Source organism: Echeneis naucrates, chromosome 4 (genome assembly GCF_900963305.1).
Source record: "Echeneis naucrates chromosome 4, fEcheNa1.1, whole genome shotgun sequence".
NCBI lineage: Eukaryota > Metazoa > Chordata > Actinopteri > Carangiformes > Echeneidae > Echeneis > Echeneis naucrates.
The window spans coordinates 13,784,097-13,811,982 of record NC_042514.1 but is presented as its reverse complement, the minus strand read 5'-3'; the positions used below and the strand labels follow the sequence as shown (position 1 = coordinate 13,811,982).

Here is a 27,886-nt window from a genome sequence, read left to right as displayed (position 1 = left end):
CAATGACATGAAGCAACTAACAGCACTTATTCATATTCATGCTATCCAAAGATTCAGAACATCATTTTGAAATCAATTAGAACGATATTGAAGTGAAGAAGACGGCTCCTTTACACCTGATTGGATCAGTTATGATTTTGCATGCAGTGTTCGGATGTGTTTGTGGGAACAAACCTGCATATTAAGGAAAGGTGATACTTAATTCATCTTTTTGCAAGATCTGCTCGACGTTGGAGAAGCTTTAGAGTGAATATTGTCACAGGAATGGAGCTGTTGCTTTCAGGAATTGTGTTGGTGCTGTGTGTGTGTGTGTGTAGTGAGAGCAGTGGTGCTATGCTTGCCAATCTGTAAAAGTCATTGTATGCCACAGCACTCAGCAGTACTTGGAGCACCATCTGCCTTGAGAAGGAAAGGGGAACAAAAGGAGAGAGACATTTGACATATTGAAAGTACATGATACAAAGAACTCCAGCCAGTAAAAACATTATAGAAAACATGGTAGGAATATTAAAATTATGCTTTTAAATGAATATATGATCTACTCTTTTTCCACCCCACCATTCATTTGCCTTGAATTTTATAGATTCACTTCAGCCAAGCATATTAAACTTTTCAAACTATGCGCTTGCCTTTCCACACCATGCTTTTTTTTTTTCTTTTGCAAATTTTGAAAAATAGGTGACCTACAATGGACAGTGTGTTTTGGTTTAGACACAAATCATATTCAAATTATTTAGTTATGTTTAAAAACAGGTTTTGCACCTCACATCTATTATGCATGTGGTGAATTTTACCTCTACCCGGATGTCCAATGGTGCTTCAAAGGTTTAGATGTGTTGTGCTTATCTTTGTGTAGCCAAAGCCTATTGAACACCACTTGACTTGAAAGAGGGGAATGGAGGATTATGAAGTCAAACAAACAAACAAAACAAAAAAAAAAAACAGGCAAGAAGGGTATTATTAAGTGTGAGATGCGGACCCCAGGTTTTTTTCAAAAATAATGTTCGCATCGTGCCTCGGGCTTGCTGTTCAGTAACATTACAGCACCACTGGAAGGAGTAAATACAAACATTTACTTAAGGGTGAGTTATGAAATGGGCACATTTCCATATTAGCAAAGAAGCAATTTTTAATCAAGCTCATAAACATTCATATGTGAAAATTAATACTAACAATGTTTTGTTTTTAAGAAATTAGAACTGTTTCAAGATGTTGCCTAATTAAATATAAATGCCCTACTTAAAATGTAAACATATTAGGGTTCAGAACAAGGGCAGCCATTAGCTGAGAATTGTCATTATGTTCAATGAAGGGAGTGGAATATTTGGATTAATGTAATTGTGTATATCGAGAAATAGATGACACTTTCTTAGCTGTGAAATAAGAGAGGGGTCATTGTCAAGATTTTACTGTCTGATTCTCTGTGGTTGTTTGTCTGTGGGTGTGTGTGTGTGTTTTATAAATGTTACATGTTATATGTTATTCCACTGTACTTTGATATGTTGCTCAGCATTGTAATGGAAGCCACAGAATGGAAAACATTATTGGAAGATATTTGTGAGAGAAATGAGATCCATGTGGAATCTGGATTCAATCAGAATTGATTTCGAGTTTGTCTGTGTCCTAAAAGAGAACGAATCAAACCTCCACCTGACTGATTCTTAATAGACTAAGTCATCTGTTCAAACAAAGAGTGTGTGTGTGTGTGTGTGTGTGTGTTTGGTCCATGTTTATGTCAGTGCTATCTTTGTCGGGAAAAAGATTTCACAAACATAAACAAATACTCGTGTGGGGGGGACGACCACCCAGACCACTATTATTGCCAGAGCTGCGCTCTCATCCCTCTCTCTTCTTTTTTTCTTCGTTTCTTCCATCTCACTCACTTTTTCACTCACTGGCTTGCTCTCTTTCTGACTCTGGATTCAGTAATAAACGCTCACCTAATTTAAGACAGATTGAGAAATGTGACATACTTTGGATGTTCTTATTTCTTTCTTCTTTTTTTTTTTTACACTTCACTTTGTGTGTGTGTGTGTGTAAGTGTGTGTATGTTTGTATGTTTCATGGGCACCCGGGGGCTGTTTGTCTGACTTAACTCAATCATGACTCTGACCCAACATGTAATTTAATTCAAAACATTCAATCATGTCAGGACACAAATATGGCTCCAATGAAACCTAATTCTCTGGTCCCTAAGGTAACGGTACAGCTGAGCGAACTTTCAGTGCACACACACAAAAACATGGATGAAGGAGATTACGGTTGCCAGAGATTTTTCTGCTCATCATGTAGCTGTCAAAATATATCAGTCCCCACAGACTTTAATGTCAAACTTCACAGTTATGGATCCCACTGGATTTGTGGGCAGCGTTGTGAGTGCACTGCAGAGGTTAGCATCTCTGTTGCTGTGCAAATGAATCCTACTGGTTGGATTGAAAGCTTGTACAGAATGATCCAGAGGGCATATTTTGACTTCGCATTAATTTAATGGGCTCATCGTGACGCCACTCTTTCCTGGACGAGAATCAGTCAAATGTGACACAAATGTGCAGGGCAAAACTGTCCGGAAAAAAAAAAAACCCATCAGAGCCACAACGTTCATTTGATGATCATTTTCATTTCACTGACAGTCTCGCATTCAGCTACTGTATAATGTCCAAATAGAGAATTTACCCCAATCTGAGGAATGCTTAATAAGCTTAGCGTTAGTGATTATCATTATCAGTCACACATCAGTCAGCAGCCTGTGCTGTAGATCTTCTTCATGTCAGTGACAGTTATCCAAGGAATCACTTCCACTTCCAAAAAAAAAAAAAAAAAAGTGTTGTGGTTTTCTGTTGTCTTTTTAAAGCTATATTTTACTTCAAGCTATTTAAGTAAAACATCTGCTATTTTATGCACAATAGCAGACAGGAAGTCTCAGAGGTTTGGCTGCTGGCAGATATACATTTGGAGTTACCATTGGCATCCCACACTAAGGGCACTCATTACCATTATAGCACTCATTTTTTCAAGCCAGAGTCGGTGGATGAGTTGGTGAACTTCTACTGTGTGTCTTCTACTTGGCTCTCCTCACTCATAATAAAACAAAAACATTTCATTACAAGCCATGTGGCCACATTTCACTCTCCTCATTGATTGGACTTGTCAAGACATCAAACACAGGAGAAAGATCATGAAGAGGCGTACATCTATTTTTGGTCTTTATATGCTTCCTCCAATATTATCAGGAAGTGCCACAAAAGTTTTTGTTGTTACGCAGATGACACCCAGCTGTATTTATCTATGAAGCCAAATGAAAGCTAGTTGGACTTCATGTCTTGCAAACATAAAGGTCTACGTGACCAGGAACTCCTGAATTTCAAACTGAAGTCATTGCACTTGGCCCAAAGCACCTTGGACAAACTTTATCTGATCAGCTGATTCCTCTGGATGACATTACCTTTACAATTAAGCTCAAAAACCTCCCTCTATGACTAAATTTATATTGAGGGCTGGCTAAGGGACCCTGAACCCTCCTTTAGCAGGCCTGTGTTCCTGCTTAAAACCTGTATCTGCAAAAATGATTAGTTATGATTTTTACCCTCACTATTGACACTACTATTAATGCACTGTTGATATTTCCTAATGTGCTTTTAGTGCTATCAGCCATCTGGACGTTCTGCTTGTTTTTAATTGTGCTCTTTCCAATTGCTCTCATTCACTCTCTTTGTCTTTCTCAACTAAGCTGGTCAAGGCAGATGGACAAGTTTTTCCTTGCCACTGTTGCCAATTCCTTGCACACAGTGGGATTTGCTGGGTCTTTATATATCTATAAAACGTTTTGGTCTATGCATGCTCAATACGTAACGTGCTTTGAAGTAACTTTGTTATGATTTGGCACTATATAAATAAAATCTGATTTGATTTGATTCGATTAATATCAAACAACCTCCATCGATCAGTACTAAGCTAGGACAGGCTTCAAGAAAGTCTCTACTAGCAACAGTTGATATCACTCATCTGTGTCCATTTTGCAAAGCACATAAGGAGCTGTCTAGCTCAAACTTTCAAAGCAAACCTTGGAACTCAATCAGACTGATGCTCGGCCTGACCACAGATATTTCTGACCACTTCCTAAATGGCTTTGCTGTGGTTTTTCAGTCCAGATTCAAGTAGTGGTAAGCATTTGATTAAATTCAAGTTCACATTGCTGGTGTGAAAACAGGGACTATAAGAACATCTAGGGTTCCAGTTGCTCAGGCAGTAAAGTGGGTTATCCACAAACTGGCTCCTTCAGTTCAGCCCAAGTGTCCCTACGCAATATACTCTACCTGAAAACTGTGTGGGTATTCAAGCAAATAATGAGTAAAAGTTCATTTTTAATTAATGATAATAATGCGTTGTTGGTCATGCTGATACCAAATCTTCCGTCCAAGCTGCTGGACAATTGAATTTGCTGAGACCTTTCTCTCAGATCCTCAAATATGAGCTTTGTCGGAGGAAAATAGCCAAGGCTCTGGAATTCATCCTTTGAGCTATGTTTCTGTCAATCAGTATAACATTTTATCAAAACCCTTTGCATTTGAGATATTTCAGTTTGAACCGAAATAGAGGCTAGACCAACTAGATAACTGACAAATCAGGGCTTGTAAGCCATTGCCTAGAAACTAAAACAAAATAAGAGGAGTGAAAATGTTGGACAACAGTACAACAATAGTGCTGCAGTGACAGAGAAATTTCCATTGTGATGACCCACCCACTGTCTTGGAGACTGTCCTGGGCTATTTCAGAGAGATTGATGCAGTTCACCAGGGCCTTCTTGACTGTAAAAGCTGTCCCAAGTGCTCACTTGTTTCTTAGACCGCCGTTTGTTTTGGTATAATCTTTTGCTTTTGCACAAATAAAACCCCCAAAACACGCGTGCGACACATTCATGCAGTACTTTTATGGATGAACTTGTGTGTTCCCACAATCCATTGGTTGTTTCTATCAGTCTTTATTTATAAAGACTCAGTCTTTATTTATAAAGACTGATAGAAACAACTGGGAACACAGAAGTTCATCCATAACTAAATTTCCTTGGTAATTTTGTATGAATTACTTTCCTCTTACATTTGCTCACCCTCTTAGCGACAGGTGACCTTTCACCCCCTAAAGTGTGATAATGGAAATTAATTTTGCCTTTGAAATTACATTTTTTGTTCAGTTTCATGTATATGCTGTGTGCTGTGGGAGTGGGGGGGGGGGGGGCACTTTGGTAAAGCCTGTGTGAAGATGGACCACAGACACACCACAAAGTGAGAGGAAGTTCACTGCGGCCTGCATGGTGAAACAGGAGAGGTTTGAGCTGACCAGGCACCCAGCAGGCCACAAGCCCTGTGGCAGAAGATCTGTGGAGCAAGATGGATAGCGTGGGCAGTGCATATTCACATACACACTCACCCATGCAAGCAGGCACAAATCCTCAGTTCTCATCTGGCTGGCATATGTCATTTTGTTTACACACAATCAAACACAGCAACCTGTGATGATAGAAAAGTTTCTATTCCACTAAAAGGATGCAAAGTCCTTGTATGCCGGTTTGTTGGGTTTTTTTTTTTTAGTTTTTTTTTTTTTTTTTAAATTCTGTTTCTCACTAGCCCCCATGCAGATACATCCAGGATTGAGATGTTACATTGGCCAATAAGCACCTCCAAATACAGTGAAGCAAAGAGGCCCATCATTCAGGGTTTACGCAACTTTCTCTGCTCTATTAACCTCTGTCAGTGAAACATGATGTATATCTATGTGTCCTTTATTACTACACCAGCCTCAATTATCAGAGGCTTTCAGGGGAAAATGGAGGATAACAGAAAAAATAATAGAGAGCGATCATAAGGTGAGGGATAAGAGGGAAAGCAAGGAAATTAAGACACAGGCAACAGTGGCCTGTGGAGAGAAAGAGGAGGATGATGGAGAAAGGGGATTGAGAATCTGTGGGGGGTTGGGGGGGGGGGGCGCTAAATCAAAACCATATGCAGGCTGAATCTCCAGTATTGTTCCCAACTCAAACCAGCTGGCCGCTCTTGGCTTATCCATCAAAATAAACATTCTCTTGATGGCCACAAGCTACACAGGCCTGTTAGTCATTAAAAGAGCCTCTTTACACACTGCAGCCTCACTGACTCGTCCACAGCTCCCAGAAACAAATTTAGAGGTGTACAGATACGACAAATGCACACATACAATGCACACGTATAAGGTGGATTGAAGCAGTTTTGTTGTTGGGATCATATCTGTATGATGTACAGTGTGTATGTTGCACACTTGTTTGTTTGCCCTGCAAAGACTGTGGCTCTTTTATAGCTTTTCAACCTGAGTTTATTGGCTGAAGGACAAAGCATTCTGAAACAATTACTTTAGAGCCCTTCAAGATGAATCACACATTTGTTTTTCTCTATGTTGGCTTCATCTCTGCCATTAAAGTTTTCATCATTTGCAAACCACAGTGAGCACTTCAAAGGCTTCCTTCAGCTTGATATGTCTGTTTTCAGGATCCGCACTCAGTCTGGATGCCAAGTAACCTGCTAATCTCAGTACTCACTCAGGTAGCATGATCTCGGCCAAGAAATAAAGGGAGGAAAGCTAGCTATGAATTGTTGAAGTTGCTCACATGTCCTGTTGCATTAGTTTTATTCAACTCACTGAACACTTGTTAACATGTGCTGTTTGACAGCAAAGGGAAGAAGTTAAAGCTCAAAATAACTGCATATGTGCTAGTTTCAGTTTAAGGCCAAAAATAAAATTCAGTCCATGTCATAGTCACCCATCTAATGGCCGTGCATCAAATTCACATAGACGTATATAGTGTGCTATGTTGCTGCTTTGTTGAACAAAACAATATTAGACGCTATGGAGCGCCAGTTAGATAGAAGAGATGTGGTTCCTTCGATGTGTGTGGAGTAACATTGTTGAAGATCTAAAGCCAGATGAGTTATATTACTGTGTGTAATAGTATACAGTATCGAATGATCAGTTTGAGAAAATAAATACACATTGTATACAGCAGCCATATGTCTGAGTGTCTTGCTCACTGTTGAAATTTATAGTTTTGCTTGTATCCGTTGCTGCATTGATGAGTACCGGCCAAAGTAATATCCTCAGGACTCATCAGGCCCCCACGCCACCATTCTATCTACAGGCTGACAAATACAGATTGTGCAAACTAATCGATTTTGCTAATTCAGAGAAACGAATATTTCACAACGGCAATACTTCAAAGGCAGAAATAATGTCTGGATAATCAGAGAGTGCATACACAAATGTCTCTGTCAACACTTTTCATTGCCAGTACTTAAAAAGAAACTTCATATGAGAACTGTGGGATGTGAAATAAACTGTGGTTTGTCATTAGTGACTGGGATGCTTTTTCTTTCCAGTGAAGTGTTAATTATTTTGAGCAGCATAATTGAACTGGGCATATTTGTGCAGCAGCTGCTTCAGAAGGGGGATAGTAAAAGAATAGCAAGCCAAAAAAAAAAAAGAAAAAGACTGAGATCATTAAACTGAAACCAGGCAAATTACTCTGATAGAAAAATGAACACACAGCATTATACCTCCGCGTATATTGAAACCAAACAGCACCCTCAGGCCCAGGGGTGTCTTCATGTTATGTGTATACATAGTAGCGGGTCCAAATCCAAATCCAAAGAGGATTTGGATTCGTAGTACTGCTGAAATAGAAAGGATTGCAACAAATTGCCTGAGTCAGAAAGCAGAGTTTAACTGCTGTAGCATTCACCCGCACTCGCACTACAGCCCAAACACATAAACATGTGCATAAATACCATGCATATCTGAAGGCATTAATATACACACACATTCAGTGGTGGAAGTCGATGGGAAGGCAGAACGTCCCGTGAGACTCTCGCCGCTGATAGACTTCTGGCATCCACAGTTAAACTCGCAAACTAAGTTGTAGGGGCAAAGCAGAGCATGAGACAGACTGGCTGTCAAAGGAAAGAAAGTTGGAGGTTTAAAGCAAAAGATGAAACAGGCGGTTCGTGAAAGGAAGATGTGTCGCATATATAATATGTTGACGTATCAGTGAATGAATGTTGAGACAAAAAGTAGTAGCAGAAGAGTTATGGGCCAGTAATGGTAATACAGTGTGGTGGGTACTTATGGGGGCTATATGGGAGTGTCCCTCCTTTTTCCCCAAGCAAGCAGAAAGAGAGGGTTTTGTTGGCCTCTGGCCATTGTCCTAATGTCCATATGTTTCCTACCATTAAGCAGTTATCTATCAGGCAGAGCCGAGGTAAAGGGACCAGGATTAACCTCTGCCAACACACAAGGGCATACAGTCCACACAGCCTGGGTAGCCTTGTGGAGTCGCTGCGCAGTATCCTTCCGTTTCATTCTCAACAAGCACATGAGATGCTGTGTCCGATTCTATTTCAACATTTCAGAAATGAAGATGGGTTCGAAAACTCTCCTGCATGTATGTGTATGTGTGTTTGCATGTTTTGGTACCAAGGATAGGACTCTGTTTGACCACTGAGCTGCAGCATATCCCCCAGCAGGCTTTGCTGTGTTGAGTGCCAGGAAAAACAACACAGACTTTAGACCTGGAGAGGCCATATCCTGCTGCCTCAGAAGCCTGTGTGTGTGTGTGTGTGTGTGTTTGTGTGCGTCTGTCTGTTAAGGGCAGATGAGTAGATCAACATTTAATTCCATGCTTACACCTTTGTGTACATGTGTTTGTAATTAAAAGAGGCATAAATAATAGTGAGTCTGCATGTGCGCAATGGTGTCAGGGTGAAAACATTTGTGTGCACGTATCTAATGAAAGAAGTCGGCCTTCAGGCTATTTGTGAGTTTGAAAGAGTACAGTACATTCCCAGGTTCAGGCCAGGTCAACCCCAACCAGTGCAGCAGTAATGACCTCGTGATACACCACAACATCTGACAGGGTGGCCAGACCGACTGCAACATGACTAAGTAAGAAGTGAATAGTGTCGAAGTCAGTGGGATTTTCACACATATCACACATCACAGCATAGTAGACGCAACATACATGTGCACAAGCGGACTGTATGCAAACATCCGGCAGTATGAATGCGCCTCTCTGGGCGTGAAAGTCGACCCCGGTGTAACCCCCAAAAGGACTAACACAGCAGCCACTGTTTGGACCAAAGCGTACATGGAGCTCCTCATTACGTAACTGTCAACAGAGAGTTGTGTTGGGTAGGAGAGGCAAAACTCCACAGCACATGTTCTTATGGGATGCAACGATTACTATATCAGATTTGGATGAGACGCAGATTGTCTCATACAATTTAAGGAATGCAGCGTGTTGTAACGTATCATCTGTCGATACGTTAGTGTTAGTAACAGCTGTGGATGTTATTTTGATTGAACAGCTGTTTTGTGACTGAGATTATAACATTCATATTATTAGGAGATAGCTAAATTTTTGCCGCATGACAGATTAATCTCATTTACTCATTGCCCCCTTGTCTCTCTCTCTCTCTCTCTCTCTTTACCGCCTTTCTCTTTAATAGCTTGACTTAGTATAAAGTCTGAGAGCAAGTGGAAACAGGTAGCCTCTCTGGATTTTTCCTCACACAGGTAATGAAAAATCCAGCCACATGCTGCTCTACAGCTCGCTAATCATAATTATTTACCGTTTGCTTAATCAGCAAAAAAGCCAGAAAGAGAAATCCAAATGTTTTAGAGGGGCTGAACTCCAGCCAGCCATATGTAAACAACCCGGAGCGCATAAGACTAAATGAGGATAATTTCATTTATCAGTCTGTAGTCTTGTCCCGATTTAGGAAAGCACACACACACATACTCATTTTCGACAGCTTATCCATTTCCGGGTTGCAGGGGGTGCTGGAGCCAATCCCAGCCCACATTGGGTGAGGGCGGGGTACACACAGAGACAGACTGAGACGAACCCCTCACACTCACCCTATACAGTACATGCAACCAAAATAAAAATATATATATCTATATATTCATAAGCTACACGAGAATTTCACAGTTTTTGGGTGATTTAGGTTGAAAACATTATAATTGTAAATGGCAATTGATCAAAGTGCTATAGTGTCATCACCCACTACTCCAGTGTTCAGCAGTTGTGGACTTTCTCACTAAGAGGCCCCAGTGGAGGTGTCAGCTAGTCACAGGTTAGCACTGTGAGCGATGTGGGGCCTTAAGTGTGTTAATCCCACAGAAACACTGCCTTGTAATGTAAACACACCTGTGTCCGGTGATGATACCAGCTTTAGCCCTCCATATCCTCATCCCCACTAAGCACGTGCCTCCTCCTATCCTCATCTGTTTTCCCTTTTCTTTTCCCTTTCTAACATTCCTACTTTCTCCCTCTCTTCTATGATTCACTCCACTTTTGGCATAAGGAGCTTCTCTGTTTCCTTCATCTATCTCCTCGCTTTGATTGTTCTGATATATGTCCTGCACTCAGGACTAACACATGCTTACTTTGCACATTAAACACATTCTCAAGTAGTGGCAAGAGTGTGAATCATGACATGCAAAGCTCACATCTGCTGTTCATTTACTTTACACTCATCTCCCATGTATTCATCCCTCCACTGGGTGCACACATGCACATAGATCCTTGTTTTACTAAATTCATGGGTACTTAACCCTCAAAAAGCCATTCAAACTTGGCTCCCTCAAAAAGCCATGGTGTGGTGGCCAACTGATTTTCGGGCCCTAGAAATACAGCAAAACATTTCCATATAAGCACACATGTACATATGGACTCTGTAGTTCCTCCATCTCAGTAACATAACACTGTCATGTAATAATGCCTGCAGGTGACTGATAAAAGTAAAATAAAGAGAACTTAAGCATGAGATATGACCTGTCACCATAGGGAGGCCTAAGAGTAGAGTGAGGGCAGCGTGGAAACTGCTGGATGAGGTTGTGATTAGGTCAAAACAACTTGGGCCAGACACTGGCTCCAGCTGAAGGTCAAAGGTTAGTAGGTTAGTGTGTCAGGATGGTTATGTTTCTGCCTGTTTTCATATATGATGTTTCTTCTTTGTTGCACTCACACAGTATTAGTTTTTTTTTGTTTGTTTGTTTGTTTTGTTTTCGTTTTTTTGTTTGTTTTTTTTTTTTGGGGGGGGGGGCAGTCAATTACTTAAATAATTAAGTTTATCACTTAACAAATTACCCAACAGCAAAAGTAATTAGTTGCACATGTTCTGCCCACACAGGATATAGGTTGCAGTTTTCTCTGTGGAACAGCACCCACATGTTACATTTCCTATCTTCAATACACATTCAAGACATTTAGAAAGAAGAAAAGAAGGCATCTAAGAAGCAAATAAGCATACTGGAGAACAAGAAGTTCAAAGTAACTACAACAAGCAAAGGCTTGTTTTTTTTCCAAAAACTTGGTGTGTGTGGCATGTTGCCTGAAGACAAGTCAAGAGAGGGAAGATGTGATATCATCAAAATATGGGGATAACGATGCACATTTGAAGGCTGCTTGTAATGGAAGACATTTACTCATATGTGCACATGACAAGTTGCCACATATACTTGTGCCAAGAATGGAAAAGAGGGCTTGAGAAAAAATTCTGAAATGTAGCTGATTTCTCAACTCCTCATATTTAGCCAAGACAATGTTGGATCGTCGGCTTAGTTGCACTGACAGAATTAACTCTTCAAGCAATTTCACATGAAGCGATTATTTACACTCCGAATTGCTGAAAAAGGGGGGAATTCCAACCACCTAATGTGTAAATGGAACAAGAGAGCTTCAGTTTAAACTCACACTCAACAGTTTTTAAAATTTACTCTTTAGATGAGTTCTATGAAACTTGACATGATTTTCATCTATAACAGTTAACATGTAACTATACATGTAATTGAAATGCTCACACATCTGGCTATCTGTTTACATGTAGTTTGGCCTTATCTGATGTCACAGTTTCAAGGGTTAGGTTTGAACTTGGCTTACGCACACATACGGCTGTGGAAGCATATGTGGGGCCCCACGTGATTCAACACAAACAGACCCTTCATTAGAATTATAGTATCTTGAAAAATCTCTGTGCCCCAATGACCTTCTGAGCAAACCAAGTCAGTGATTGAGTTCCAGCAGAGCTGAATCATTGAAGAGACCTGAGGATTGATCCCAAAATCCTACTAAGTTGAGTTACATAAAAATTGTAATAATACACAGTAAAATAGAACGAGTGGGAGTAGGTCTAAAACAATAGCAGTTGCATAACCGAATTCAGAGATGAATGTGAAACAGTGTTTTCTTTATGAGGTCACACTGACAAGAACTGATTGACTCAGCCTAAGATGTGAAACCTGAAACACTAGGGAATGAACATGGCCCAGTCAGGCTGCAGTCAGTTTCAGCCAACAAAACAGCACTTACTGCAAATGAATGTAACAAACGAAAACCAAAAAACAAAGGCATTATCAAATAGCTATAATTAATCTGAGATATTTTAAGATTTCTGCCTGTGTGAATTCACATGTTGTCACATGTTAATTTGACTGCCAAATGCGAACCCTGATACACCTCTCAAACAGGACGTGATCAAAGCCGACATTTTAGTCACCAGTGAGGAAACACAAGGATACACAATGTACCGCAATATTTCTACGAACAAGTTCTTCTAACCCTCCCCTCAGCAGGAGATCTCTTATCAGCTGATGATAGGAAAGCGTAAGGACTAAACACATGCCAAGACTTTGCCAAATGAGGAATGTCAATCAAAAGGGCTGCGTTAGAATAACTGCTATGAGGTCGGGTGCGGGTGTTTTCTTTTAGGTATCAGCCATCCACTATCTGCGCCTGCCTCATGTATGACCTATGAAATGATCTATCTGTGACTCACCTCTGACTCCACAAATCAAAACCAGGTGTGTGTGGTGTAAGCACAGGAGGGGGGAGACGGGACTGTTTTTGCGTGCATGGAGGACCCCTGCCTATGCTGAGTGACAGCTCTGAACAGCTCCTGGTACCATGGGGGTTGGTGTTTGGATGCATAGCCAGATAGAGGGGAGTCTTTCTCTCAGCCTTCAGTTCCGTCTCACATGTCTGACCATGTGTTGCTCCTGCTGACTTCAGTGTGGATTACACTGAGAGTTACAGGAAGAAAATACATAGAAGCATAGAGGCAGTATTTGAAGTAATGTATCATCCATCAGCAACGGTGCAAGAACAAACAGGTGGTCACTGGCAGAGTGATCAATGCCAGGGGTCATCTATCTCACCCACCCCGAACACCAAACACACAGGCCACCAGGCAAACAAGCTGCTGATGGGAAATCCTGTCTGTCAACCACCAACAAGACTGTGACGTCAGACTCCTGACCCCAGAGTCAGCAACAACCCCCCTTTTCACCACACCCATCCAGTCCATCACAAAGAATGACGTTCACATTCACAAGCGCACGTGTCCTTTTACGTCTTAACCATTCATCAATTTGAAATAAACTTTTGAAGTTGATACCATAAAAAAACAGGCTAAGAATTTACAAAAAATGATTTTATCAGCCAATTAAAATCAAATCAAAAAGATGACATTTCAAATGATCAAAATGAATGTCTGTTTCATGGTAGCACTATAAAGAACCAAAAGTCCCAAGGAATGTCAGAATTTGCTTTGGCTAATCTTGTGCCAATCCACTATTGGGATGTTATCATATTTTAAACAATAAACTGAACACTGGCCTGCTGCTGCGAGAGTCAGAAATTCATCAAAAATAAATATGTCTAGATTCTTTTGCAAGTGGGAAAACCAGAGGACAGAAAATGTCTTGCTGAAGAGGTCTGTTCGTGTGCTTCTTCTTTAAACAACACATGATGACTTGCAGATCCTGGCAAGTAATATAAAAAAGTGAAAAAAGTTGTTAACGCATGTTTCTGTTGTTAAGTCATTAGTCTGTCTTTGTTGGCCAAGAATGATCAAAGCTCAGGGGCCCTGTGCATTTATGGGAGTTGGGGGTATAGTAGCCAGTTGCTTTATATATTTGTGTGTGTGTGTGTGTGTGCACACACATGGTTGTGTTTGTTATGTACAAATATGTCTTGTGACTTTTTTTTCGATGTATAGTTGGGTTCAGGCTCAGTGTTAACTCATCGCTGTTGATGGATGGACTTGACTCAAAGCTCCCACAGGATGCAGCTTTTTCCAAAGACTTGTGTTAGTGCAGCAGCACTGGTGGCCTATGATCCACAGCCAGGCACACAAACATTCACTGTGTGTGTCAATAGTGTGATGGTGCATGTGCATATCAGTATGTGAGTGCAAGGTCCTGCTTTTGAAATGTATTTAGTTTGGACCAGGGGGCGTAAAACAGCACATTTCCAAGGAATAAAACAGCTCTATCTGGCTAGAAGAGGCCAGGTGGGGGGTATCAAGTAACTGATCTGAGTTCAGTGGGTGGTAGCATATGGTTTCATAAAGAAGTCAGTTTTCTGGTTGGGGCTTCTCTGGGCTCTAACTATGAAGTTTAAATGCCAAGTGCAGTTCAACCTCAGTGATGGGTTTGATTGTCTTTATAAACACATCTTCAAACAACAAACACACAATGAAAAAGACTGTTTCCCTCACTGACACATCCCCTTCATCTGCGCTCCAAACCCTTAAGGATTCTCTTCAAAGCAGGTTGGAGTGTTATCCCTATCCACCTCACAAAGACTCCACACAGAAAAATCTTGCCCCTTCAGCTCTCCTCTCACTTCCCCTCATTTTCAGCTTCCTCCTCCTCTTCCTCTCCTACTGTCTCAGTCCCACCTCCTTCCTCTCATCCTCTATTTCTGAGCATATGGAAATTTCCCTCTCTGCAAGAGTCATCTGTGGGACCTTCTCTCAGCGTTGAGGTGGACATCCGTGTGAGAGCGCAGTCTGGTGCCTCCCTGGCTGCTGGCAGTCTCTTTGACAAAGCTATTTCAGAGCTGCGATACCGGAAAACATACTCACATGCCTGTAAATAGAGTAACGGCCTGTGATGCCCTTTAAGAAGCTGCTCCTGGGGGTTAGAGTTTCCAGATGAGATCCAAGACAGGATCCCTGTTGAGTGTACGGAAAGGACTGGCTGAAGAGGTAGAGGAAGGGTGAGAGAGGACAGGAGATGACAAAAACCATCATTCACAATATACTGAGAAGTACCACTGAATTAGCAATTCAATCATCTTTTACCACGCATGCATTTCTGGGTCGCAGGAGGTGTCGGAGCCAATCCCAGCTCACACTGGGCGAGGTCACCAGTCCATCACTGGGCCAGCACACAGAGACAGAGACCAACAACCACTCAGACCTACGGGCAAATCAAACCTGATGTCTTTGGACGGTGGGGGGGAAACCCGCAACAGCACTAACCACTATGCCACCATGCTGCCCTAAAAGTCAGCCCTAAAATTTTCTAAAAGGCAGAAAATGGTCACACATTCATGTGAAATGTAAAAAATGTGGGGGAAAAAAAAATTCCATTCCATTTTCCCTGACCAATGACCGTGACAGGATTTTTGATGGATTTTTGATGGATTACAGTAAAACCATTTGTGGGTCGATGCCTTGCTTTATGGCTATTTGGTGATGAGAAAGCCAAAACAAAACAACGAGCTGGAAGTGACTGTAAATAGAATTAAAGGCGATACAAACTCCAGCAGAAGTTCTCTGTGGGTTTGACACTACCTTTGCCTTTTTTGTCATTTAATCAACTGCTGATATAAAGATATTGATTGGTGCGGCTTGAACAATGCACATGGCAGATGAAGACTAACTCGATAAATTAGTTCAGTGTTGGGATGTATTGCACAGATTCACACAAGAGAACCTCCTCCTTTCCATCAATCAAATGGCAATGATGCGACATTGCCATTTCAAAAATGACCTAAATTCTCTACACACAATAAAGTGTTGGGAAATAGTTTGAAGAAGACAACCATAGACAGAGACTACTTTTAAAATATAAGACACATTGCGAAGGATTTCATCCGGTTGTCATTTACCTGCAGATGTTTCGATAGATGGGTCGCTTGCTTCATCGTGTGTGGTTTCAAATTCTTTACTGATGTCGCTGTTAATTCAGAGCCAAGTGTGACACTTTTTATTTGCAATCTGCACTAATTTGTCCACTGAGTAAACTAAGAGCCATCAGAAACTGTGTAGTTGTATTGGCATCACACTCAGCCCATGCTGAGTGGTGTAAAGCTTTGCATGTCACCATCAAGCACAGTTTTGTTTTGTTTTTTGTTTTTGCTTCTGGTGTTATTTGACAGTTGGCAAGCGGCTTCTCTCTTCAGTACCTCCACCTCGTCTTAGTTGCAAATCAGATTTGCTTCAGTCCATCATACATCAAAAAGATCTACTTCAGTGAACAGCACTCATCTTCATACACAACACTGATTGTTCAGGAGTTATAGATATACATACTGCTGCATACAACATAGATGAAGTCTCTTTTTTGATCCATCACTGTCGTCTTTCCTTTTAGTGCAGTCACACTTCTGGGCAGAGTCCTGTGTGTGCTGGTACTTGTCGTTTGAGGTCGTCTTATCAGCTCTTCCACCAGGGACATCCCATACCTTGGCCTCTGAATAGCCACTACAGATTCGTATTGTTGTTCAGCTACATTGGGGAAAGCTTGGAAAGTGCTGGATGTGACTAATTTACCTGGACAAAAGCCACTTTTGATTTGAAAGAAGTGCACGTGTGTTTATATGGACTTAGAGGATCTAGATATGTGAGGCCAGCTTCGAAAGCGTCAGTTCCACAGTGTTGAACAATGTTATTCCATTGTATTCTCAGTATTAAAGTATTACACAGTGTGCTGCAGCACCTCAAAATAGTCGTGGTGACCTACCAAGAGTATTGCATCATGGCTTATAATACAATTGGCAGGTCCTAAGCTGCCTCAGGACACAGCGTTTGCCCCAACACTTTTACGGTCAGGACCAGAGGTCACTCTGTACAGAGATGAATCCTGCAGCCAGGGAGGTACGTTATGTTTCAGACTTTGTATGACACTTGGAATAAAGTGTGTGCTGACATGCAGGTCCCCACCATCTGTACCTCACCACATCTAGAGTGTGTTATGAAACAGGATCCTTGACTGTATATAGGTACAGACTGGAGAGGAAAATACACACCCTTCAGCATCCTCATTTGCAGCTCAACAGTTCCTGTTTTTGGGACCAACCATATATCAGTATCACTAATGTACAAACATATGCGGATGCTCACATATACACAAAGAACACAGGGATGTTGAGAACCTTTAAACAAAAAGACATTTTTAGAAATATCCTCTTGAGCTTGAGCAAGGAAACAAAGGGGGGAAGTAACATGACGTTGCACAGGAGGGAGTCTGAGGGTCACTGGTGGCATGACGGACACGCCTATGCAGCAGTCTCACACATACACCTTCTCATTTTCACACACACACATAAGCCACGAAATAAACACAGTCAAGGTCTGTCACATTGCTCTCAGAATAGCCATTTCCTCGTCTCCGTATACTGATATTAGAATCACAAGGATGTTATGTATCCTCGTTTTTTTCCTTCTGAGGGATATCTTGATTACTCGCCCCGATACAACCAAAAGCCAGCCATAAGTTTTGTAACATTATGTAAATTCCCTCTGGGTACGCACAGTCAAATAATGTGCTGGTGTTGCAGTTTTCTCACTGGCAAATATTAACCTGGAAATTATTATAATGTCATTGGTTTGAGTCTGGTTTCTCACATGAGCCACAGATTAATTAGAGCATGATTTGATCCAAATGGAACACAGCTGTATTTTCAGGAATTGTTTACTAAACAACCAACCCTTTTCCTTAGCATTTAAACACAGCAGTGGGTAGCAATGATAGCCATAAATAGAATAGAATACAATATAAGTTATGGTAAAATCAAAATTATGAAATTTCTGCAGTATTTACAAACATAAAGCAAGCATGGTGAAGCAATGCAACAGGGCAGAATAGCTGATCAGACTCTGTCAGCTTCTTGTTTTATGTTTAATCTGGATACATTGTGCAAAGTTTAAGTCTTGCTCTTGGCAGGGATGGAAATTTGAATCTTTTACAGAGATAATGTCTCAAGTTTGCGAACCAAACTTGAGTTCTGTAGGGTTTGAGATAGGCTACCAAGCTATTGCAAAGCGAGCTGTCCAAGTTTTAGTATCTTCTTTCATGCAAAACAATTTTTTCAGAGTACGAGTGGATACCCAACTACTTTAAAACAGGCGTGAAAATCTTCTTGGGTTTGTGACACACTTGATGTGAGGCGATGATCATAGCAGCTCGTCTCTCCCTTTCTCTCATATGTGCATGCATACAGTACATACATACACACACCTCACACATCTGGTGTTGGTTAGGTCAGTTACAGAGTTTATGAATCTCAGAACCAGAGGGGGTAAAGCCATCCATCATGCCTCCCCCACTCAACATTTAGTCGCCCCTCACAGCGTTTGGGGCGACTAGGAAAACAATTTGGATGGACTGTTACAGTAAGGGCAATGCTGATGCTTTTCTTTCCTGTTCAAACTCCACATAGAACAAATAGGGACTCTGCATGCTGGTTAGCTATACACAAAAGTCTAAATCACAATAAGGCACTGTCATCGACAGCAAAATAACTTAAGTTAGTCAGGCTAAGCTGGGCCCAAGTCTGAAGAGTAAATAAGGAGATTCAGTTACATACAATTTGCAAAAGTGCTTCTGGCGACACACACACACACACACACACACAATACCAAGGACAGAGTCAATAACATTTTCTCATTGATCCAATTGTATGGCCATACTCTTTCTAACTGTTGAAAGTTCCTCTATGTAGTGGGAGACTCAGCCTTGATGGGATAATCAGGATTTGGGGGGAACAGAGGGATGATGTAAAGTGTAATAAACAGCTACACACTGCAGGAGAGAGAAAAAAATTTGTCTATCGCTGATGGACATAAGAGCATGTCCTCACATTTTGCTGATTACAAATCCATTTCTTTAACTTGTCTATCCACTGCTTGCTCACAACAGTGCTTTGGAGAGGCCTAAGGAGAGGCCTTGTGGTTGTGGGATATGTTTATCTTCTATTTTTGGACATTTAAACTTTTATTAGAAGTGGGAAAACTCTATGTGTACGCAATACACATTAACATTTTTCAGGTTGTCACTGAAGAGACCGTTGCACAAAGTGACAGACCTGAACCAGTCATTTTTTCTTTCGACTAAACAACAATCAATTTGTTCATCAGTGCCAAAACAGGTACTCACAGAAAGTTTAAGATTTTTAAGTAGCACACACTTACTTAAACACTATCCATCCTTCCATTATTTAAACAGTTCATCAGTCAAGTTTGAACACACTTTCCAAACTTTTGACTGGGACTGTATATACATATAAGAAAATTATTATTACATGCATGAAATTTGAATCCTGGCAGAAATCTATCACGATTCAAAATTACTTTACAATGCAAGAATTCTTTAATAATTAGTCAAACGATGACAATGACAGTCAAATTTGATCTTGATATTGTTTATTCATTTTTCATCGCAGTCATCTAGTATTCCCACTTCAACCGTTCTGCGTGATGTTGACTCTTCAGTTTCAAAATCATTAAAAACACATTGAGAAGACTCGGTGTGGGAGATCACAAAGGGAGACAAAAGAATCACCTGATATTTTTGGCACAATAAGACGAACCCTGCTACGACCTGAGCACACAGTTGCTGCAGCACCACCAGCTACAGACTAACACACACAGCAGAACTGGCCAGGTAGCCCAGCTGAGCCAGGTGCAGTCATGTTTATGTTCCCTGAGTAATTATGGCAAATATTATTGCAGCCTGCTGACCTTGACTCTGCTCTGCTGGTGCACTTGGCTTGGACAACTGGCCAGAGCTCATCTACACAGAGTGGAAGTAGGAGAGAGAGACCACAACAGTTACAGATTATTTGGTCCAGATCATTCAAATGCTCAAGCAATTATGTTGTAATATATGATTAAACAAAGCATCCAATTGACTTAGCTGCTCACTTGATTCAATTATTCAATCTAAAATATATATATATACATATCAAAAGCCTCTCCTCAAAGCCTAGTTTGTCGTTTGGCTTTCTCCCACCCTCACTGCTCATGTTGCCGTAAGCAGAAGGAAATAACAGCATGCTTAATTCAATGTTCTGTTGAATTTCTCTCACACAGTGCTTGCATGCACTCACGAGTAACACAAAGCAGAACATTTTCATGTCTTGTTGTTCTCTCGATTTTAGTGATACAGAGGGAAAACTTTGAATTGGTTGGACAACAAATGAAATAATAAGCAAGATGTAAAAAAAAAAAAAAAAAAAAAAAAAAGAACTATTATAATTGAGCGGAAATATAGAGGAAAAAGAGGTACCCGAAATGGAAAAACAGGGACATACCGGCGACATCATTATATTGGAATACTGAAAGGAAAATAGGTCTTGGCCAATGTGCTAATATGTAGGCAACAATAGCAAAAGCTAAATTGTTATATTGAAAAGTAATTATCAGACGATTCCATGTAGACCCAATGCTGGTATCTACCATAAGTGGCATGAAGTAGTCACACACCCCTGTTGAATGAGGAGCCCAGTTGGAAATAATCAAATGTATTGCTTTACAGAAAGTCCAGATGGATTATGGTAAGGGAATGGCAGGTAAAGTTATGATGATGTGATGATAATAGATTCCTTCCAAATTAATGTATGCCAGGGGCTAAATGAAAATGAGAAAATGCTATAAGAGCCTGGATAACAGCTGGACATATACAAATGTTGTAGCTAATAAATGGCTAAATTGGCTCAGAATAGGTCTAATTTTCTCATTGGATGATTTCATAGACAAACAAATACAGCTTTCTGACAGAAGAGGAACAGGAGAAGCAATGTGGTCGACCAGTCTATTATAGTGCTATTAAATTACCATTATCAGTAATAAGCAGCTTTTTCTGTGGTGTACAAGCAAAAGCTCGATCATAAATGTACAATGTTTACGTTTGCAAGGCATTTCTGTGGTCAGGATTTTCTGAGAACACAGCTAAGATGGTGTTAAGTTGTTTTCTGGCTCCAAATGGCTTGTCTCATTATGGGACAGCAAGGGCCCCCATACTGAGATGAGTCACCTCTGTCCTTTTATGGGTTCTGGACACTTATTACTCATTTGGATGAGCTAATGCACATCTGCTGAAAGGAAAACACCAAAACACACACACATTGTACATATCTCAGAAGCCTTTTTTAAGAAACTTCTAAATTGTGAGCTGGCAGTGAACTACTGTCATTTTATGTCAAATAAACAGGATGTGAGTTGTTAAAGAAAGCCACTGTCCCCACCATAAATCCCCTTTATTATTCAAACAGGTTTGTCTAGATGTCTCAGTCGATATAATGATGGACATGTGAAGGCTGTCTGTGTATTTTGCAGTGATATTGTTTTCCTACTTGAGCAATTCACATGGAGGGAGATAGCATTGCGCTCCAAAAAGAAGCGGAGCAATAATGCCCCTCTTCTTTTCGCTCCATTTTTGTCTCCACCAAGTAATAACTTTGAAGGTTGAAAAATGTGGCCAAAGTGTAAGAGCAAAAAAACTTCAGTTGTTCAAATGACAACTTGAGGCATGTTAAAAAGTTTAACTACAGCAGCACTAGAGCCCTCATTGCATCATTCATAACCACTGTGGAGTTATTTATAAAATTAATCATTTTAAATTTTAATCAAGCTTAAAGTCTTGAATAAGTTGTATGGCCATTTTGAAGGACAAGTGACATACATGCCCCTCCTCTTTGCTCATTTTTAGATTTGCCCAGAGTTAACTCATAATAAACAGAAAGACATTTATTACTGCAGCTTTAAAAGTATCATCTAATGCTGTGAAAAGTATATCATCAAATATGCATATGTAGCATTTAAGCTAATAACTGCATGATTTCATGCTTTAGACCTGTTTTTCAAAAATCTAAAGGAAAGTCATCCTGTGTTCAAGTGCCGGACACAGCCTTGACATCTTATTGTTATGATGGAGATTTGAAATGTTTTGTATATGAAATATCCTCCCAGCTGTGACCAGTGTCACTGGATTTAATGCACACAGATGAAAGGACGCTGATGGCCCTGGTGCCAAAGAGTCTGAGTGGGATTCTAATGGGGGGGCCTAAGAAATGCTGACTCCGGTTATATATGCTCTTAGACACATTAAACTCGAAAATCAGATTCTTCAGCGAGTCAAAATGAGATTACAAACAACATCAGGACACAGGGAGACCAAGACTAAGTTAATATCATATTTCAATCAGGACTGCACGTGATCATTCTTGGGTGTCATTGTTTCTGCCTTCCTACAGAGAAAGTATCCTCAGTCCTTGTATCATATCTTCCCCAGGAGCAGAGATGGACCTGAGACCGGAGCCAGAGTCTGTCACCTGGACTCCCGTCTCCTGTGTTCTGTTTCACATTCAAAATAACACTGGACCTATGGTTTTAGGCCACAAGTCCATCTGGTCTCATTTCACGTTTGTAATAATAGAGTGAAAGTGTGGACATGTAGCCATAATCGAAATAAATTGCTTTCATCTAGCCTTGGTTAAAGTGTTCCAAAAAAGGACTTTTGGGTTTAGGTTTCAAAGGGGTCAGATAGACTTTGTTCGTGTCTTTGCATCATCACACGTGTGCACAGTGTATGATGAAGGTGTGAGAAGCGGCGTGAAGTGAATGATTGTGGTGCCAAAAGTTGACCTTGTGTGGCGTTCATGTCCTACTTGTAGAAGGTAGTTGAAGTTTGGACTCAGTCCCTCAGTTCTCACATGTGGCTTATATTTGCACTGAAATACCTCCCAGATCTATTGGCTGCTTTGAAATGGATGTAAACACGAACGTCTTTGCCATCCATCCCAGGCCATTTGACTCTCTTTACTATGCCCTTACTTTATAGGGGCTTAGGAGGGTATTAAACATCTTAGAATGCAGTTATGGAGAACTGCGTATCCCATCAGTGCCTGTGAGTGTGAAAGTGAGTGAAACACAATAGGGATGAAGAGAGATTTCACAATACTACTAAATTTGTTGACATTGCTCAACTAAGTGAAATGCTAACTTTGAGAAAGGCTGAAAAAACAGAACAAATGTGGTTTGAAAATGACTTTTTGGGTGTCCTCGTTCGCTCTCATTCATGAACATGGGCAAGTTTTTCCCAAACTTCGTGCTTGATTGTCAGTTACACAACACTGTGGTGTGGCACAGTGCCTTGTTATTGTTAAATGGCTCAGTCTACATCTCAAGCTAATGGGTAAAACATCTCCTTTGCTACAGCTGATGATGGACATGTGTTTGATAGTTTCTCACTCACAATTCTGAGAATCTCCTGAGGTCTGTCAGACTAAATGAAATTGTGGCCTTATCGTTTGAAAATATTAAACTTAAAATAATTCCTCTGTGCAGATAAGACTACTTAGACCATTTTATCACTATTTTAAGTTGATTGCATCTATAGGGCATAATTGCAGTGCGTGCAATTCAATCACCATCATCCCAATGTAACACACATTTGAATGGGCATTCTATGGCATACAACCACATGTCTCTAATGCATTGTCTCTGCCTTTGCTGTATGTGTATACAGCAGTCCACAATGGTAAGGGGTTGAAGCGTGCAAGATCATGGTATATTTGCAGGGTGCTCATTGGCTGCAGAAGTCCCTTGCTGTTTGTGGTGTATTTCAACCCTGGGAAGTTATGGCTAGGACTCAGAAAAAAAGATTGGGAGAGAATAGAGAGGCAAATTTCTGAGAATCACCGAGACAGCCTGTTTTCTCTGTTATTGCAATTATGAGTGTAAAAATGACTTGTTTGACACTCAGCATAGTTCAGAGATCTGTACTGGACCAGTAGTTTTGAGAACCAAAACCAGCTCAGTCAAGTTCTACACGCCCTCTCTCTGATGTTCCAAAATAAGGTTAATGAGATTGGCAGACTGTTTTCTCAGTGATTAAATGAAAATGGAGCAGGTTTTTCAGGTAAATACAACTAAACCAAATACTACAAGTTTGGATTGTGGGTCCAAGTGGTTTGGACTTGGGGATTGGTAGGGTGTTGATTGCTATCTTGTGACATCACAAAGCTGCAGACTTGATCTAAATTTGTGTGTATAGGCTTTATACATTTTCTGTGGATTGAGCAATTGGATATGTTGTTTTAAAATAGATCATTCATAATAACCAGAAAAAACCCTGTTAGATCTCACTTTAAAGGTCTTTTACATCTTCCAGCAGATAAACAGAGAAAACAGGGGAAGGGGGGTGTCTTCCCTAGAAGGCCTCAGCTGGACACACATGGAAAATGAAGATAATGAAATGCAGTTGCTATCAGGTCGCAATAATTTCTTTTCACAAACGAATTAACCAGTGGAGTTCCACCTGAAGTATACCATTGATTTGGATCAGCAATCTACCTTCCCTTTCCATGCCCCTTTTGAGGCATCTGATGCAATTCAGACAGAATATAATCAGTTCCCACAGCTAAGATATACTGCTCCAGCATGAACTTATTGCAGTACTTGCCGAACTGATTAATATAAGTTTACCTGTGATTAGTATCTTACCCTCTCCTATATGCTTGACTGATTCCTCACACTCACATTCAGCTTTACAAAAACAACCCAAAATTATCTAATAGACGTGACTTTAGAGTCTGGGAGGGGAGCTGAATTAATGCCCAAGGGTCCTGGAAAGAGGTAGGGAAAGAGATGGAAGGATCACAGTGCAACAGTAAATAATGTTACAGTATGAATAATGAGCTCCCTCTGTGCTGGGGCCTCAACTGGACTAATGACAGAAACCTGCTTTAGATTAGATTTTATGCAAACACACACTCAGCAGAGGGGTCCCATCAGTTTAGATAATCTGTTGCCTGTGTCAAGAGAAACTCTGTAACATCCAATATAAAAGGAGGAAACAAAGGAGGAATAGGCCAGCACACACATCTTTAGTCACCCATTAACCTTCTTTGAATTGTCATGAATGGATTTCATCTGTTTCCCTCCATCGGTCTCACTTTGTCCGTTTCTTCTTCATCCAAGGAGGCTGAAACTAAAACCTTCTTTAGCAGGTCATGGATATATAATATACACACATCAACTGCACATTGATTCATGTGCTTAACATGATGCAGGTCTGCCATCTGCTGTTAGTAGTCACTTTGGGAAAGTCACGCAATGATGTGCACATCATGATGTATTTAAAAATCCTCCTGTTTTCAGTGTCAGAAACTCTAAACATACATCATACATCAACTCATACATCATATAAACTCAATAGCTTTAACAGAATATTGTGCTTTTGCACTGTGCACACATCAATTTCTAAAAATACAGAATTGAATTTCCTAATGTAACTCTGTGATACTATTACTAGGTCAAATTTTGCAGTTGAAGCTGACTTGCCAGATATGATCAGAGTGAGGGCAGAGACCCTATCAAAACAAAGCATGCTTCATCACATAAATTATCTTTGTATGACCCAAGTGTCATATGCTCAATAGTACAAGTACCATTTTTGTTTAGTAGTAGGTTTAGTGCAGATGAATGGGGAAATTTGGCTGAAATCAAGATTATCAGCAAAAGAACATGGATATAAAAACCATACACTCTTTTACATCTTAGCTACATGTGTGTTGCCAAAAAATTTATTCTACGGTTAAATCTAAGCCAAACACTGCAATGCTAATTCATGTGCCTTCAGCTGCTTCCTCCCTGGTTGATTCTATGTGTCAAAGTGGCTGAAACTGTTTGCTTTTTTCACTCTTAGTTCACATCCTGCCTGCATGCTCCTGGTTCAGCTGGCAGAGGTACTAAGGCAAGGCAGTCTGAAAAAAGTGAGTAGGCACCAAAATTCCCTGGCTGCCTCTTCTTTTCTTCTCATCGCTTCTCCAATTTTTTGAATCTGGCCTCTGTATAGATGAGAAAAGTCAGTTAGAGGGATAGATAAAGTCCAAATGCAGCACAATTAGGTCATCTCTGTAGACAGTAATACAACCCTAATTAGGTATGGAATTATCTGCAGCATTGCAGCACCATCTACTGGTGGACTTCTTAATGCTTTTCTAATATGAGCCAATAAATGCAGCTGGACTATTGACTATTGTAAACTCCACATACTAAATTAGATGGCCAGCACATAAAGAATGCAAACATTATACTCTAACTGTCTAGTTAAAAGACAAGACAATAGCAGTAAATATTTATGTCTTGTACTGTGGAATTTTACATTATATAGAAATGTATTTAAGTTTAGCATGACTGCCATTCAAAGCTTTACGTAAATATGATTGTAATTATATTATTTGGAAGAACAAATTATTTATTTTAAATTTATCGACTTCTTGAATCTCTTACCCAGCTTCTTGGAATATGCGTCCAGTTTATATGCAGCTTGCTCAAGTGAAGACACTTGCTCCTCAATCTGATTTATTTGGTCCAAGTAGGGCTGTAAACTGGCATCTAAAGCAAAACACAGGAAAGAAAACAAGAATAAGGTATTGACTATATAACAATGTAATTTTTCTGTGTTTTGTGCATCAGACTCACACTTGTTGTTGAGATCCTGCAGGTTACGGCTGATATTGATGCTGATGTCCTTCATTTCCATGTACTTCAGACTTGTTAGCTTGTTCATGTTCTCCAGCAGGCGGTAATCCTCACAGCTGGCTGAAACGTTTAGGAAGAAAACATGTGAGAGAAAGTGTTAACAGGGAAATGAGAGTAAAGAAGCAAGACGAGAAATTAAAAACAAGCCATACAACTTAGTTTTCTATATTGTAGCTGTGTTTGCATGGAGGAATGTGATAGGAAAAGCAGAGGTGAGTGCTGTGTGTCTGGGGAATTAAAAACATACCTGTGAGCTCTCCTTGCAGGAAGATGGCCATCTTTTCAAACATATCAGTGCACAGCTCATTGATATCAGGCTCTGCAGGCTCCACAGCCTCCTCTGCCGTCTCCACACCACCATCACCTGAAGCCAACCACATGGAGTAGGATCAATATAAAATACACACACACACACACACACACACACACACACACACACACACACACACACACACACATATATATATATATATATATATATATATATAGACTTTCAATCCAACATTAACAATCACAACTGAATGCCTCCTCCGAGAATGGCACTTGTGAACAAAGGTCAAATTTAAGAGCATTTCCAAAACTGGGGAAGTACTTTAACCCACTATTCAGAGACAGCTAGACTGATTTCCGTGTACGCTAGCATCAACACACTACGGAAACCGTAAAGAAACACGCCTCACTGTTGCCGTGGGGCTTCCTGGGAACCGCCGCTTGGCTGTCCGTTGTGTCCTCCGAGCTGTCCACGAAGCCGCCGGAGCCTGAACCCGGGATCGGAGCTGCTAAATAGGCCGCTGGTGCCCTGGAGATGCTCTCCATTGCGGTGGCGTCGTCTCCGGTAGCAGCCATTTTGTTCCTGTTTTGATTCTCCCCTGTCACATGAGCCGAGTGTTCACGTGACATTCACCCGACAGCAGAGAGTCGCGCGCATGGCCACACCCTTACATTGTAGGGAATTGGTTGTGGTTACGTTCACTTTAGCTTCTTTAAAATGAAATGAATGAAAGAATTAAGATTGGAGAAAAATGACAGAGAATAAGATGTAAAAAACATACATAATGGGCAAAGGTAAAGAGAAAAATATACAGCTCAAGTCGCCTGGCTGTCCACAATGTTTTTAAGTAGTTTTGTTTTTTAAATGTTTTACAAGCAACATGAAACTGAAACTGAAATGGGCGTTTGCCTGAATGATGGAGTTTTGAACTTATTGACCTCATTGTTTTTAGACTGCATACATTCACAATAAATCT

At 40.5% G+C, this 27,886-nt stretch overlaps 2 protein-coding genes across 3 annotated transcripts in view; one reads left to right on the top strand and one right to left on the bottom strand.

Moving 5' to 3' along the window:
• The window catches only part of usp24 (ubiquitin specific peptidase 24), an 82,428-nt gene that overhangs the window by 24,739 nt on the left and 29,803 nt on the right, over window positions 1-27,886 (top strand). The window lies entirely within an intron of this gene.
• bloc1s2 (biogenesis of lysosomal organelles complex-1, subunit 2) lies at window positions 25,210-27,533 on the bottom strand. 2 transcript variants are annotated; one of them, XM_029499353.1, is made up of 5 exons: window positions 27,320-27,533; window positions 26,883-27,003; window positions 26,580-26,695; window positions 26,388-26,492; window positions 25,210-25,942 (listed from the first exon to the last, which is right to left on the bottom strand). In XM_029499353.1, exons 1-5 carry the CDS (start codon window positions 27,483-27,485, stop codon window positions 25,911-25,913), a joined length of 540 nt encoding a protein of 179 aa, XP_029355213.1. In that variant the 5' UTR covers window positions 27,486-27,533; the 3' UTR covers window positions 25,210-25,910. The 2 variants fall into 2 exon arrangements, with proteins under 2 accessions (XP_029355213.1, XP_029355212.1); XM_029499352.1 differs by having other exon boundaries at window positions 26,580-26,699; window positions 26,887-27,003; window positions 27,320-27,530.

Bases quoted from the DNA above. Each gene is read 5' to 3' on its own strand.
- bloc1s2 (XM_029499353.1), bottom strand. From the start codon at position 27,485: ATGGCTGCTACCGGAGACGACGCCACCGCAATGGAGAGCATCTCCAGG. The intron at 26,696-26,882 runs GTTTTTAATTCC...CGTTTCAGCCAG, and splicing joins CAAGGAGAGCTCACAGGTAT to CTGTGAGGATTACCGCCTGC. The intron at 25,943-26,387 runs GTAAGAGATTCA...TCATCTATACAG, and splicing joins CGCATATTCCAAGAAGCTGG to AGGCCAGATTCAAAAAATTG.